Below are 15,773 nucleotides of genomic sequence, written 5' to 3' on the forward strand. Positions count from 1 at the left end.
GGGGGGTTATATGTGTACATTATATATTTTTTTACTTTTCTTCCCCAATCAAAAACAAGATAGCCTTGAGATAATTTCCATGCTTGCGTTTGCATTAATATGAAGGGATTAAAAGCATTTCACTAAACAGGTGGATCGCTAAGGTCAATGTCATTGCCACGTAAGAAGCCTTTCTGAATAATAAATAACTCCCGTGTCACAGCTGAATTTCAATCCCACATTATGTAATCCTCTCATCACCATATTCCCAAGGTCTCCCCTAAATAGGTCTAATTTGATTTCAGATTGTAGATGAGATGTCCTGTGTATCTGATTGCAATTTGCCAGTTAGGCGCAGGAACCCACACACTGATGCATGTTACATACAGCCTAATTACTATGCGAAACCATGACGATAAAAGCACTCGGAAATGTTGCTCGCGTGTTTTTTTTATAATGAATTAAATCAACCTATAAGGCTGTGGTCGTACAAATGTATTAATATGCGATAAAAAAGGAGGATACGTGGTGCTCTGCATTGATCTGCTCGATCCATACCATAATGTACTTTAATGGAGCTGTTAGTTGATTGCAGTGGCCTATAATCTATATGGACCTTATCAGGAAAATGGATGACTGTAGAGGAAGGAAATGAATATTTCTTTCATTCAGATGAACTGTCCTGTTATGTACGGAGGCCAGGACCATTCACCTCAGCTCTAGTCCCCCTGGCTGTCCCATACCAGTTTATCTGTCACCAGTACCTGATGCTCTGCCAATTTAAGGATTCCACACTTTCTCAATGGATTTAATGGCTGGTTTGAAATAAATCACTCTTGTTTGAGCTATTTAAAGTTGTGCATATCCGTATTTGTGAAATGTTTATTTGGCTAATTGTCAAACAATTCCCATTAAAACAGAACAACACAAGGTGTCTTTTCACATCTGTGGTTCCATCTGCGTTTCCAGTGCCGCTGTGTTTGTGAACATGTGTATGTGTGTTATATACATTATGGGAACATCAGCACGTTCCTTACTGGGAACAGAGTTTAAACAGTCACTTAGTGTGTCTGGGCCTCGGCTTGTTGGTTTTCACAAGTAAACACTCTCCATCTACTGCTGCAATACTAATGACAGAGAGCTCTCCCATCAGCACCTAACAATCAGACCTCTCTGTGTGTGTGTGTGTGTGTGTGTGTGTGTGTGTGTGTGTGTGTGTGTGTGTGTGTGTGTGTGTGTGTGTGTGTGTGTGTGTGTGTGTGTGTGCGCGTGCGCGTGCATGTGTGTGTGTGTGTGCGCGCGCGTGCATGTGTGCGCGCGTGCATGTGCGTGTGTGTGTGTGCGTGTGTATCAGGTGTGCAGGGGACCGCTGGGAGTTTTAATTACTGTCAGTCAGGAGGATGCAGGCTCGAGACGCTTGTACACAACAGCTTGCCAGGGCTTCTGTTTTCCTCACAATCCATATTCTGGGTCTTTGCCTATAGGGAAAATGGTGGAGGTGGAGGTGGCAGTGCTACATTAAAAAGTCACTGTGATTGTGATGCCGGATGCTGTATATATCTGCTCCATCCTAGCTCATCAGGACAAACAAAAAGAAGGATTCTCCCCCCCCCCTCAGATGCAAATCTGGGCTTTGCCCTTGAGCATAATTGAAAGGCCTAATCACCCTGTTTCTCTCCCCTCTGGAGCCCGGTGAGGGAGGTGACTCTCATTTGCACTCTTACACAAAGAACCTCATTAGGTTTATCTTTACAGACCTGCCCGACTCAAGTGTGTAAATAGCACACCTCGCCATCAGTCTACCATCAGGCTACACTGTGCTTTCCGCCAGGTTATGATAAAGGGTTTCTTCTTGAAAAAGGACAGTTGGAAAGAGAAGGCTGGTGTGTGTAGTCATCGTTCTAAATGGAGATAAGAGTGTCGGTTTGAAAGGCAGAAAGTGACAGGAACCCACAGTTTATGTCTGACGTATTTCTTTTTTTCTCTCTCCATCACTGTTTCCACAGTCGAAGGATGGCCCGTGCCTCCCTGCTCCATGCCCCACTTATTTATAGTGGGTATAGCTATACATTTCATTTCGAATATTTCACTACTATCTCCCAGACGATCCCTTAAGTACTGCACATACAGCCTGACATATAGACTCGTCCTTCTCCCCTCTATGTCGATGACACTCAAGATATAGGATGTGAATGACAGACAGGACGACGTTGCTGCTGTTTGCTCCCCTCCCCAGACAAAACAGGAGTATTATTCTTTTATCTTTCTAGTCACCCCTCGCTCTTCTTCTTTTTTTCCTGCTTTAAACCTGGAGTGTCCATCTGTGTTTAAGACACGTTACATGTGGCTTCATGGAATTTACAGTGTGGCTCCCGCAGTAACTCCATTTCACGTCCCGGTCTCCTGAGACCCACGGAAATGTCAAGCTGCAAGGCTTTGAAAGAGAGACGAGGAGGAGAGAGGAGTGGGGATGGAGGAGCGGGGGAGAGGAGAGAGACAGAAAGGGAGAGGAGTGAAATCTGCTGGAAACAAACACTTATGAGCATTTTATGCTTGAGCAGCTGGGTGCAATTGTGAGGGGAGTTGCGCGTGTGAGCGGTGCGCGTGTGGGCGGTGCGCGTGTGAGCGGTGCGCGTGTGAGCGGTGCGCGTGTGAGCGGTGCGCGTGTGAGCGGTGGGCGTGTGAGCGGTGAGCGGTGCGCGTGTGAGCGGTGCGCGTGTGGGTTGAGGTGCATCACAGGTGGAACACAGCAGGTTAGGGGCAGGGGGAGGACGGGGGGACCTGGCGACAGGAGAGTGTGTTCACCGTGTCACCGAACGTGTCACTGCCCACACACACACACACACTCATGACAAGCTGCCACTCTCTCAGAGAACATGTGGGGGTGAGGTCCAGAAAAGTAGTTAGCATTATATTTCTGAAGGTGCCATATTATTATGTGATGTTATGGTACTTAGCATTAGCAAGATGAGAGTAAGTGCAGGCTACATCCAAAACAGCAGCAGTGCAGCGCTCATCTTACTCCATAGTGCTAGAGTACTGCTAGGACTGCTGTAGGTTAGAGCCAGTGATTAGAGCCAGGGTTAACCTCTCTTTATAAATAAGACCCAGCCAGCCAGTGCAGGTCAGGATCAATGGCCACTTCACAACTCATTTCCTTTTATGCCTCCTAAACCGCCCTGCTCCGCTCCCTACGACCGGGAAATAAATAGTGCTCGATCCATAGTCCTGGTTCCGTAAAGCCCCCGGCTATTGCTACAGCTCAATGCCCAACAATCATTTATTTGCAGATGGCTTTTTTTCCTCTCTCTAAGAATGCATCGCAGATTTTTCACCCCGTAACAATAATTGTATTGAAACAGGCATTCTGTCATTGTTTGTTGCCACTCCCCTGTCATTGACTAACAATAGACTAGGAGGTCGTTAATACGGCGAGGTGGAGGGGCCGGTCACTGAAGGCGCATACATAATGCCTGGGTTCGTGATGTAGAGTTTGTTGGGGGGAAGGGGGGGGGGACGGCCTTAAAGATGCAGTTGTAGAGAGTAATGCATTGCTGCTTGCCTTACACAAGCGATTCCCCAAAGCAAGTGGCTTAGACGTTTGATAGCCTGCGACACCGCTATCCATTTAACAGAGCTTAGAAATAACACATATGCATATGCCCTACGTGTTAAGCTGACAACCAAGAGGCAGGATTTGCTAGAAGGCAGCTTTGGAGCGTTGTGAATTTAACAAGCATGTCTAGTATTACAGTTTCTCTCCGCTTTAGCCATGAATAGTCAAAAATCAGCCTCCGAAACGCCTGCCTTGCAGTTGTTGTTTTTCCTTCCCTCCTGTAACAAATATTAAAATGATCCAAATCTTGTTAAAGGGGATGACTAGAAGTAGGCAGCTCCAGTGTCCGCAGTCCTTAGCCCTTTTCTTAACCCCAACAGTTTCCACAATCCATTGACCAAACACCAGATGTCAGCTAGCAGTCTCTACTTCTTATGTACGAACACTATCAGGTGACTCTGAACAGAATCTTTCTCCTGAATATGTGAATGGTCTATTCCCCCCTGAAAGCTGTGGCTGGAAGCCTGCTAAGGGAAGGGATGCTCATCATCCGCCCACAGCCTCCCAACCAACGCTGTATACATATGTAGTAGGGGCCTTTTTCCTCTCTCAACTGGCTGCTCTTCTCCTCTTCAGGGCTTTCGAACAAACGCAGTAAATAAGCCCAGGCCTCACCTCGCCAAATACACAAGAGGCTTTTCAAACAGACATACATGTCACTTAGCTCTGGCTTTACGGTCTGCCTTTCTCACTAGCGGGCTTTCGTTTGAAGCGCCCCTTATTGGTCCAGAGGCCTTAGCCGCTGACGTTCCCCGTTCCATTTCCTCTCCTGTCATTCTGGCCCGGACGTCTTCATCACTTCATCAGCCATTCTGGGTGTCTCTCTCGTCTCCTCTCGTCTGGTCTCACCCCAGTTTAAGGGAGGCCATATGGAGGTAAGAGTAGAAGACCTACAGCAAAGGACCCCAGCCTTGCAGACCAGCCAGACCCTCTAAATGAAGCTGTTCTCTGTTCCCCATCCCCAGCAGCCTGCCAATCCTCATCAAGGCCCTAACCACTGGTTATTTACCCGCACTGGGACAACTTAACTGGGGTTGAATTGATCAGTGATAGCAGTGGAAAGCTGCTTCGTTGTTTCAGCCTGATAAGGGAAGGCTATGAGCATATGCAGAACATGCTTTGTGGTATGCGTAGCAACGCTTCAAGCTCGAGTAGACACTAAGCTGATATTGGGTTTCACGCTTGAGTCTTTGTGCACGAGGCACCAATGAAAATGGGAAGATTTGATTGTTTCTGCATATGCATTTATCAGAAGTTTACATGATAAATATACATTAGCTGAGTGACTTGGCCATGCGTGGGATTGTTTCAGTGATATTGCTGCTTTATGCGTTCAGTTTCACCTGTTTGGACTTCATCATCCAATTCCCTATGAAAATGATAATCGTAATTTGCACAAATGTCAAATTTTTACCCCAAACGAGTTTCTGTCGTTTGTCAACCATGGGCTTTTGTCAATGTTGTTAGAGTGCAGAAATATTGCTTCTTTGGTACAAGTTTTTATCATCCGCATAATTTCACAGTTGATTTCCTGTATTTCAGACTTCAACATTACAGCATGTTTATCACTTTCTGTGCGAACTTTAACTGCATTATAGGTTCAACAGCATCAAAGATATACAATGCATGATCATCTGAACAATGTTGAGGTTTGAGACTCTTGCGGTATGAGCCCCCCCTTCCCTTTTTTTATATTTCTATGCAGTAGCTCCTTCCTTCGCTATAAATTATCTGTCATTTCTTTTTTGATATAGATTCAAGTCAGAGGTTTTTTTTAATAACCAGTGTAATTGTGCCGGCCTTGTGTGGAGTGCTGTGGAGGGAGTGATCGTGCTTTTGGCACATTTATCAAAGCCTTAAAAAAATAGAAAATGCAAAAAGCCCCCCGCTTCTCACATGGACACACTAAGTGAGCGACACAGTGATACATTTTCTTGTTAGGAGAAATTACATCCACTAACTTGAGTTACTTCAGCATGAAATTGAAAAAGAAGCATTTCTCCTGAATTTCCATTCTTGATTCAATGAAAGATGTAGATTAGCCCTTTGGATAGGGGAGGAAAAGAATGAAACTAAAGAAGTATGACTTTTTTCACGCTCGGAGGTTATTCTTATAAGCGTGTTATGGGATGCCGGTGGAAAAAGGGGGCTTTTGTTTATGGAAGCAAGGGTATAGTCAGCCAGGTAGTGGTCTGAAACAAATATATTTCACGTTGTTTTTTCCACCAGTGTGTGTGTGTGTTTGCGTACGCGCATGTGTGTGTTTGTGACTGCTTGTGTCTATGCCTGCAGATGTGTTCGCTGGTGTGTGTGTGTGTGTACGTCTTTATCAATGGGGCTTGTGCTCCTCTCATTTCCCACCTTAACCATGCACAACTCTCTAGTCAGAGCAGTGTGGTGATAGCGCTCCCAGCGCCATAGCTCCTCTTCTCCTCTCTCCCTCCCAGCCTTCCTCCACTTCCCAGCCTCCCTCCACCGCGGGCGGGCGGGCGGGCGGGCAGGCAGGCAGGCAGGCAGGCAGGCAAGACACTGATTGATAGACGCGGCGTGTCAGAGAGGAGAAGATAACTGTATCTATCGCAGCTCACTTAAAGGTCAGACACACGGAGTAATTGGAATATTCACAAGACAACTGGATGAGAGAGTGGTGGGGATGGTACGTGAAGAGAAGGAGGTGTTGAAAGCGTAACTCCATAAGCAGGGAAACAGTTGACGGAGATGCATTGGCCCTCCACGGCTAGATGTAGTGGCCATTAACTTCAGTGATCTTTGGGGGAACCGGGCGTTCATTGAGATTGGGCACCGGAGATCCATCACCCTGGCATCTTGGATGGGCCGGAGGCTCTTCCCATAGAGGCTAATGACAACACAGGACCCGGGTAATCGAACAGAAAACAACCACTTTCTGGTCACCTACAGAAGGTGAAGGTGTGCTGAGCGAATCAGTGCACGGTGCTGTCTAATTAATTCTTCCCTTGTTGTTTGTGCCGCCGTTGTTGGTAGTGTCAGGAAAGCTAGATGAATCAAGTTTAGGACTGCGTTATTCCTCCTCGGGCTGCCAATTGAATTGGCTACAAACATGAGAAACAGCCTAGCCCAAACAACTGCTGTGTGCGCTCTATATTCCAGCCCATACACGGTACTAGCCTAGCTCCACACTCAGCCCAATGGCTATTGGGTTAGCCATGCCGTCATTAAGGTTAAGTCATTTACAACTAAGGTCAGAGTTTCATTTAATCGACCCTGGAGGTAACACTTACCACACAACCTGAGCCCCAGCCAGGTCCAGACGCACTCTATTGACCTGCAGCATGAGATCCTCCGAGGGGGTGTGATCAACTGGCTACAGCAAAGCACACTGGAGCTGATTATCCCAGGTATCTTAAAGCTCCATTTCTGTGGAAGGGAAGAGGCAAGGCTTCAGTCTACTTAATGCCAACGCAAGATGCTCTTGTCATTCATGGACAGTATATGATTCCTTGGTTGATAAGCAATGATAAGCATTGGGTTATTTGGTAATGATGGGTGTTAATGGGTGAGATTAAACACGCAAACAAGCTCAAGGATGGTTAGTTAATAAAACATTCAGATATGGGCCCAGGCCTGTTTTTGGCATTGGTAATAGTGAGTTGGATGTAGTGAAGCTTTACTCTCATATTTCATATTTTAATTTCAATAGGATTTTGTTCACAGTCCTATTATGGCTCAAGGCTTTTGGCAGTGTAGTGTGTGTGTGTGTGTGTGTGTGTGTGTGTGTGTGTGTGTGTGTGTGTGTGTGTGTGTGTGTGTGTGTGTGTGTGTGTGTGTGTGTGTGTGTGTGCATGTCCGCATGTGTGTGCATGCACTTTTGTGTTTGTGTGTGTGTGTGCTTATCATTTTAGGCATGTGTATTCTTATTGACATCCTGCACGAACACATCATCTTCCGTCGATGCCTTTGAAAGGTTCCCTGCACTCCTGTGACCGTAGTCAGAAAGCTCGTAGCCTCCGGCCGTCCACTTTGGTGTGTGAGCCTCTTAGTGACTCCCCGTCATTAAAGACAGACACAAACAGAACACTGATGGTGGAAAACAACTTCATTCTACCTTCCCCTAGCGCTCAGAAACACACACGTTTTAGCTACAATCCATTGCTTTCCAAGCATTGCTTTTTCCACTGGTCGGCCCTGTTCTAAATGAACTGTAGATGCTTTTAATGCAACGTTTAATAGTAGGTATTCTTCCAACTGTGTGACGTTCAGCCATCTGGAACTGTGAAAAGGAGATGGATCATAATCATTTGAAGGGGGAATCAAGTGTGTGCCGGGACCATTAAGAAGTGGTAGGGTGCAGACAAACACACAGGCATGCACATACACACACACCCCCCCCCCCCCCAACACATATACTGTATACCAAGGGGGGGCAAAGTACGGCCTGCAAGACATAAAAAATAAAAAAAACTTTTTCTTTTTTTTTTTACACCTTTTTTCTCCCCAATTTCGTGGTATCCAATTGGTAGTTATAGTCTTGTCCCATCACTGCAACTCCGAGAGCCGTGTATCCTCCGAAACACGACCCAGCCAAGCCGCACTGCTTCTTGACACAATGCTCGCTTAACCCGGAAGCCAGCCGCACCAATGTGTCAGAGGAAACACCGTACACCTGGCGACAGTGTCAGCGTGCATTGCGCCCGGCCCGCCACAGGAGTCGCTAGAGCGCGATGGGACAAGGAAATCTCGGCCTGCCAAACCCTCTCCTAACCCGAACGACGCTGGGCCAATTGTGCGCCGCCTCATGGGTCACGGCTAGCTGTGACACAGCCTGGGACCAAACCCGGGTCTGTAGTGAAGCCTCAAGCGATGGGATGGAGTGTCTTAGACCGCTGCGCCACTCGGGAGGCCCCAGCGAATTGATTTTAACAAATAATTGGTCCCCAAAAAAATGCAGCAGCAGTTGAATTTCAAAATCCCGATGTGGCCCTCGAGCCAAAAAGTTTGCCCACCCCTGCTGTACACACACACACTAGCCACGCACGCACGCACGTACACTCACGCATGCACTCTCTCTCTCCGCACATCTCCCTCAGGTGTAAGTGAAAGGCAGTCTCTTCTCTTTTTCACAGTAGATTGCGGTAGCTTTCAGTTGTTTCGGCTGTAAAGGACTTCCCTAAGACGAGCAGATAAAAGAGCTGTGAATGGTCCGTGAGTCACCTGATCTAAGCCCAGCGAGATACAGCAGTTGAAAGTGAAGGCTTTACTAGAGCCACCAGAAGAGAAGCGGGATAAATAGAATTTCATAAGGGAAGAAACAGGGAAGAGATGCACCCGAGACGGTGTCAGGTGGTTCTCTGACTCGCTCCCAGCGGTGTGTTTTATGTGGCGTATAAGTTCACCTCACAGGTTGCTGGCAAACTGTAAACTATTATGCTCGCTCCATAGACAAGATTTCCTTGTATTTGCACAGAATATCCATGACAGTATCTGCAGGGGGTGGGAAGTGTATGAATGTTTGTGGTTGCAGTGAACGATGGCAGGCTCGCTCTGTTTGGTGTGTTATTGCTGGCACCGTTTCTCTCTCCGCCAGGGCGGATGGATAGAATAGAATACTCCCTCTCTCTCTCTCTCTCTCTCTCTCTCTCTCTCTCTCTCTCTCTCTCTCTCTTTCTCTTACTCTCCACTGATGGGCTGAGCAGACCCATGTTTTGTTTCTCTCCCGAGCTGGGAAAATAAGTGTGAGGTTGCACAATGGAGCAGGATTCCATATTTTCTATTCCCCCCCCCCCCCCCCCCCTTCCCCTATAAGTGCACAGCTTCCTGGGGTAGCAATGACTGAATTCATCTTCCAATTCACTGGGGAGGGCTGAGCTATGCCGGCTCTGTTTACAGTGGCAGAAAGTTAATATAAATTTTCATCAGAGGGGGAAGTTTACACATATGATTCTATTTGTCCTTCGTTATTAGCACCTGAGTCTGGGGCTGGGGAAGCATAATTGTCTACAGACACAGGCCAAATAGATGCAAGGGGAAGGCAAATAAGCACACCCCGAAATCATTTCCATTGTTTGTGTGTTACAATCCCGGCGCCCTGGGATTCTTAATCTAGAGGATCAATAAACAAGGAGAGAGAGGGAGGAGGAGAGAGAAAGAAGGGAAGAAAGAAAGAAAGAAGAAATAAATGGAAGGAATTCTTAGAGAGAATTACCGAGTGAGAGAGAGAGGGGGGATAAAGATAGAGAGGGAGGGAGAGGAAGAAACAGACGTGGAAATAGAGAGAGAGAAACGGACGTGGAAATAGAGAGAGAGAGAGAGACTTTAGCTCTGTTAGTAGTGAGTTGTGGCACCAGATGGAGGAAGCAGAGCAGAGCGGCACACAGAAGCCCATTGTTCTGCTGGTTAGCTCGCCTCTCCGTCCTGTGGCTGAAGCAGATTCTCAACGGACTGCTCCCTCGCTCTCTCGCTCCTTCCACCTTTGCAGACTCTGTTGATTTATTGACTCATACATAAAAATGCTCATTACTCCCACATCCTCTCCCTCTCCTCTACTGCTCAGGTGTGTGTGTGTGTGTGTGTGTGTGTGTGTGTGTGTGTGTGTGTCCCTCTCCACAACAACCGTAGAAAAACACTATTCTCTGATTCCACAACAAGCAGTTTTTTCCAAGTATGAGATCATGGCATGATTTATTTGTGTGACCTCTCTCTCCCCTCCCTCCGATGCTGATTCACCAACTCACTGACTTTTGTTTACCTCTTGTTTGTTGGGCCCTTAGTCCAGCTCTCCGCTCCGTGTCCTCCGACTCTGCTACAGTTTGTTTCTGTAACTCCAGTCTGAAAGGTGTCGTTATTTTCCCATAATGGTTTGTTTTCTGAGGAGCCAGTCAAGCAGAGTGCAGGCGAATCCCCCTGTATTGTGCTGGGATGGCTTTGTGGAGCTGGGGGTGATAAGGGAACCACTGCCAGGTATTGTTGAAGCCACTGGTGCATTACTGTTCTGAATGACCTTTTATGAAAGGGATACAAATCTTTCTACTCCTGCTAGTAAGCCACCTCAGTTAAGGGAATCAATATGAGGATACACCAGACAGCCAGACAGAGGCTTTGGTCCTGTGTCAGACTAATTGGACGATTTTGTGTACAGAATATACAACCCACTTTGTATGCAGATGTAATTCATGCATCTGTTTTCCTGTTTGATCCAGTGAAAGACTCCAACAAGATTCCAATTCCATCGTTACAATGATACCAGGTCACACTTTGCTTGTTTTCATGAAAGTCCATCCACTTCTGCATTCATGAACTGTGTAGAACGCTTTATCCCCCTCTTCATCCCACCAGCCCCTCCGAGGAAGCCTTAGCCTCTGTTCTATCCTGAATCCACTTACATAACGCGATGTGGTGTCAATATTTTGCCGTGTAGTGTCAGGCCCTCCTATGCTATCTCCTGCAGCCGTACCGCCAGCAGGCCACAATCCAATCAGCCCCTGTTTGTTTGTTCAGCTTAAACTGTTTGTGCCTTGTTTTCCATGGCATGTGACTCCCCTCTCTCCCCTGGCTTGAAAAAGTGTTGCACTTGTCTTTTTTCATCCTCCCCCTCTGTCTGTTTTCTAGTTGTGTTTCCCGGTAGCAGTGAAGTGGAGGGTAAGTGGAGATAAGCCCAGGGTCTGGTGTCTAGTTGGACATGTCTGCTTGGAGATGTTCTGGATGACAGAGTCTTGTTGAACAGCGGCCCTCTGCTCTGCACAGAGGATGGGGCCTACTGTTAACGCACACGCGCACACGCACACACACACGCACACACACACACACACACACATGCTAAGGAAGTAGCATCATACAGGTACTCTACATTCTTTAATGACTAGAACGTCCACCACCTGTGCAGTTCAGGAAGTGACATACCCAATCCAAATACAATGTCACGGTTCCTTTTGATGTACCGTAATTCTGATATCAGGGTGCATTTCATACAGTCACTAGTGTACGTATTGGAACGTGTGGCATTCCTTCAGATGACTTATTTCTCCCTGGCCTAACATAAAACACAGCCACCATAAGCAATCTGTAGATTTGTAATGGTGTGGCCAGTCACGGCGAGCCGCTAATGTATTTCATGCTTGTTTAAGATGTTGGAATGCCCCCCCCCCCTTCACAAAGGTGCATTGTGATGTGTTCCTTATTACCTCTCTGCATTAAGTCTAAACACAGGCTGTGGACTGGAGGGGTGGGGTGGGGGGGGGGGGATATGGCTGACATATGTTTCTTTAGTCTGTCTCTCTCCTCTTTGCAGTGATCTCTGCACGCCTATTCATGTAGCGGGGGGGGGGGAGTGCCTGTGTAAACATTCTAGTTTCTCCCTCCGTTTCGCATAATAGTTGCCTGAATTCATTTCTCCTGACCTGGCTATCTGAAACCAATTACACCACATCCATTTGGGCGGAATCTTATTTTCCTAAGGATCAGTCGGTGGAGCCGTAGCTTTGTGTGTGTGTGTGTGTGTGTGTGCGTGCGTGCGTGCGTGCGTGTGTTTATTTTTTTTGTCTTCTATCCCCAGCGATGGATATCAACATCAAATATGCCGTTCTGAGTGCCTTGTTATTTATGTTAGAGCCAGAGCTCTTTCGCCGGGCCCTTACAGCCGTCTCAAGAATGCGCGACATTGTTCTGTTTATACAGTGTGTGCATTAACAGACAGGAGATGTCATTTTCCGTGCATAGCAACCCAGGTTAAATAGGAGGACAGCTCTGTATGTTTTGTCTGCGCGCCGTCGCGAATCTTCAGCAAAAAACTTTTGATGACTTTTACTTGGCATGCCTGCTTTGTATAGTCAGGCGGAGAAGAGGGGGGGGGGGGGAGAGAGCACTGTATGTGTGTGGAGTTAGGCCAAGTCTATATGGATGGTGAAAATGGATGGCTGCTTTCCCCCAGTAACGACTGAATATTCAGAAATACTGACAGTAGGAGAAACGTAACCTCGGCTACCACCGATGACTTTCCTGTCAGTTTTAAGGCATCGCAAACTCCCGCGCTGCTTCAGAAAGCGGGGGCTGTGTTGATACGGAGGGCTTGAGAAAAGTACAATTCTAGATTGTGACCAGAGTTCCCCTCTAATAAGCTTGAACGGAGTTGAGCTGTACAGTCCCAGTCGCGACGCTGTCAGGGCCGATATCGGAAGCGCCGTTAAAACGGCTCATTCCCTGTCCTGTTCTCATCCTCTTTACTTCTGACCCGTGTCTTGTATTGAGTGACTTTCTTGTCTTTTGTTTTTCTACAGTTCAGCAGAAAGCAGTCAGTATTGATTCCAAGGACAGAGAAGCATTTCCTCCTGCTGCCAATTGTTGTGCTGCATCCATTAGCCATTTATCTAGCCTTCCTAGCCTGCTTGATTCACACTACAGAGGGCAAACCAACCCAAGCCACTCGGTAGTGGTTCTGTTTGGCACTGTATTGTGAATCAGGCATCAGTGCTGGACTTGGGTTTCAGAAAGTAGCCCAATTCACCGTCAAATTTAGATTCGTTGGGGCCACATTTTAGTACTACACTGATTTCTTGGCAGTCTCGAAGCCGAGAAAGTTGTTTAGCTTTCACATTTGCTCCGTTACACAAATGCAAACATCATTCACAAATCGGAAAACAAATCTGAATTTCTCCTCATTCTAAAAGCCCAAGCAAAGCGTAGAAAGGTCGACAAACGGTGACAGAGGTAGTACTGCCAGCCCTGGTAGATGTTGGTGATTTTTTTTCTCTCCCTCCCCTTCTGCCTCTGAGTGTCTTGTGAAGTTTAAGGCCGTGGTTCATCACACTGGTGGGTTTCAGCTGAGGCTGAATCTGAGGCTCGTCTTTCTGAGGTAGACGGATCAATGCAAGTTAGAACCCAGCGCCACTGCATTGTGTTTGTTTACTTTGGTTCAGCGCGTCTGGCTCCTGTGAGCCTCCAGCAGACAGACTGTGGCAGCCCCGGCCCTCCCCGGCCCCCTTGCTCTGTCTTTTCATAATTGATCAGGGGGATGGCTGCCGTCCCAGAGGGTTAAGACGTGGCAACCCTCGCTCCCTCTTTTTTTCTCTCTCTGGCTCTTCCCTCTCTCTCTCTCTCTCTCTCTCTTTCTCTCTCCCTCTCTCCATCTCACTCTTGTCCCTCTCTCCCTCTTTCGCTCTCTCTCTCTCTCTCTCTCTCTCTCGCGCTCTCTCCCTCTCTTGTCTGTCTCTCCCTCTCTCTTCTCCCCCCTGTTTGCTCAGCATCTCAATGTACTAGTTCAAACATTGTTCACACCAGCTGGCAGTGCAGTGCCATATGCACATCCTGTCAAAGCAGCTGTTGTCATGGATACTGGCAAGCACCAGGAAAATAAAACAAGGCCCCATGATTCTCAGGGAGGAAGAAGTGTCACTCTCGTCTGAAGGAGATGTGTTTTTTTCCCTTCTTCTTCTTCTCCTTCACTCAAAAATAAACACCTGTAAAGGTGTTGTGTTGTTTTTGTGTTTTTAACTGTATGCCTCTGTTTTTTTGGGGGGAAGGATATTTATTCTACAGTATGCTGCTGCCAGCTGCTCTCAATGGTCTTTCTGGCATATTGACTTTCGTCAGATGTAGCCTTGAAGCAGTGGAGGAGTAGGTAGCCATCGTACCTATGCGTTTTGTACTTGTCAGACACACAGTACACTACATGGGCTTCGGTTTTATCTTCTCATCGCACCCTGAAAGTGTCTGGGAAATCAAGCCTGTCTATAAATCTATCAGTCACGTCTAGGTGTTGATGATAGATGTTTAACATTTCCAGAGTGTGATTTTATAATTCTTTCTGCCATATGTAAACAGCATGTGAGCAAATTTCATCTGGCAGGGAAAGGGCTTTTTTCTCTCTCTCTCTCTCTCTCTCTCTCTCTCTCTCTCTCTCTCTCTCTCTCTCTCTCTCTCTCTCTCTCTCTCTCTCTCTTTTCATGCGCATAAGCAGCGTTAATGCATAGTGTTAAACCTGGCCTCCTAGTTAATTCACTCCAAAGGTAATCTGATGTTGATTTTGTCAACTTTAATTACGGCTTCTAGGAACACTCCACATCGCCTGCCTCTACTTCAAATTGATATTATGAATATGCAAATGGACTAGTAATTTGCCGAGAAGTGGGTATTTCAGTTGAGCACACACTAGACAGGTCAATTCTACTGACGCCTTGCTTTTTTTTTTTCTCCAACTGCCTCTTCAAGGGTGCTTTAGACAAACTGTATTTATCCTTGATCATGGCTCTGTGTGAATTATCACAAAAATGGATCTCTGGCGTACTGTAAGCCATGTCAGAGAGTGTCGCTGAAAATATTGGATAATATTTCTTGACAGATTTTGGCTAGTTTAATAGCTTTTCTTAATATTTTCAGATGTTATGGTTGGTTGTCATCCCAAAGAAATCTAACGTTTTGCTTTTTTCTCTTTGTCTCTCTCTTCTGTTTTTCTCCCCCCTCTCTTCGTCTCCCCCTCTCTCTCTCTCCCCCATCTCTATCTCTCCACGCTCTGTCTCTGCCCCCCTTGTCTCTCTCTCCCCATCCATGTTCTCTTCTCTCTCTTTCTCTCCAGGCCCTACAAGCAGCGAGGCAATTACTCTTACAACAGCCAGGCAGTGGCCTGAAATCTCCAAAGAACAACGACAAACAGCGTCCACTGCAGGTGAGCAGCATGGTCACTAATCTCTTAAATCCATCCATAATACATGCTGTCTCAGAAAGAAGATTTCCTCTGCTCCACAAGTGTGTTTGATTTGGCAATGCAATTCTGGAACCTGTCATTGGAATTCTCAAACCTGGGACAGCCTGTCCTCAAAGCAAAGCAAGCTGTTTTATACACAAAGAAACAAATCGATTTGTCAGCCTCTGGTTTTCCAACTTTCGGTGGTCAAGTCTCCACACATTGTCTTATTTCCTATCTTTCACCAGATGTAATAGAATTAGGGTGGGGGTTAAAGACGATAAAGTTTTATGAAGTATTTTTTCTTTGTGTGAAGATAAAGGTTGTTGTATGGAATGAAACGCAGCGATATTTGCAAGTTGAAGAAGTAGGAAGTGCAACGTCGATGATCTCAACACTTTTCCACATTTGATCCATACTATTGCAACGCCACCAGACCCAGAGGTGACTTGTTTGCACAAACACGTCCGATTGAATCCAGGGTTTGTTAAAGGCAACTCATTTTAAGTAGCTGTCATTTGAACTCCT

At 46.6% G+C, this 15,773-nt stretch overlaps 1 protein-coding gene across 15 annotated transcripts in view; it reads left to right on the forward strand.

Annotated features, from left to right (window-relative positions):
- Window positions 1-15,773, forward strand: part of foxp2 (forkhead box P2) — a 121,770-nt gene that overhangs the window by 59,112 nt on the left and 46,885 nt on the right. For all 15 annotated transcript variants that reach the window (XM_029760868.1, XM_029760875.1, XM_029760876.1 and 12 more), the window contains one exon: window positions 15,138-15,227. In XM_029760868.1, the coding sequence (XP_029616728.1) occupies window positions 15,138-15,227 (90 nt within the window). The remainder of the gene's footprint in view (window positions 1-15,137; window positions 15,228-15,773) is intronic.

The sequence above is a fragment of the Salmo trutta genome, chromosome 8 (assembly GCF_901001165.1).
Source record: "Salmo trutta chromosome 8, fSalTru1.1, whole genome shotgun sequence".
NCBI classification, from domain to species: Eukaryota; Metazoa; Chordata; class Actinopteri; order Salmoniformes; family Salmonidae; genus Salmo; species Salmo trutta.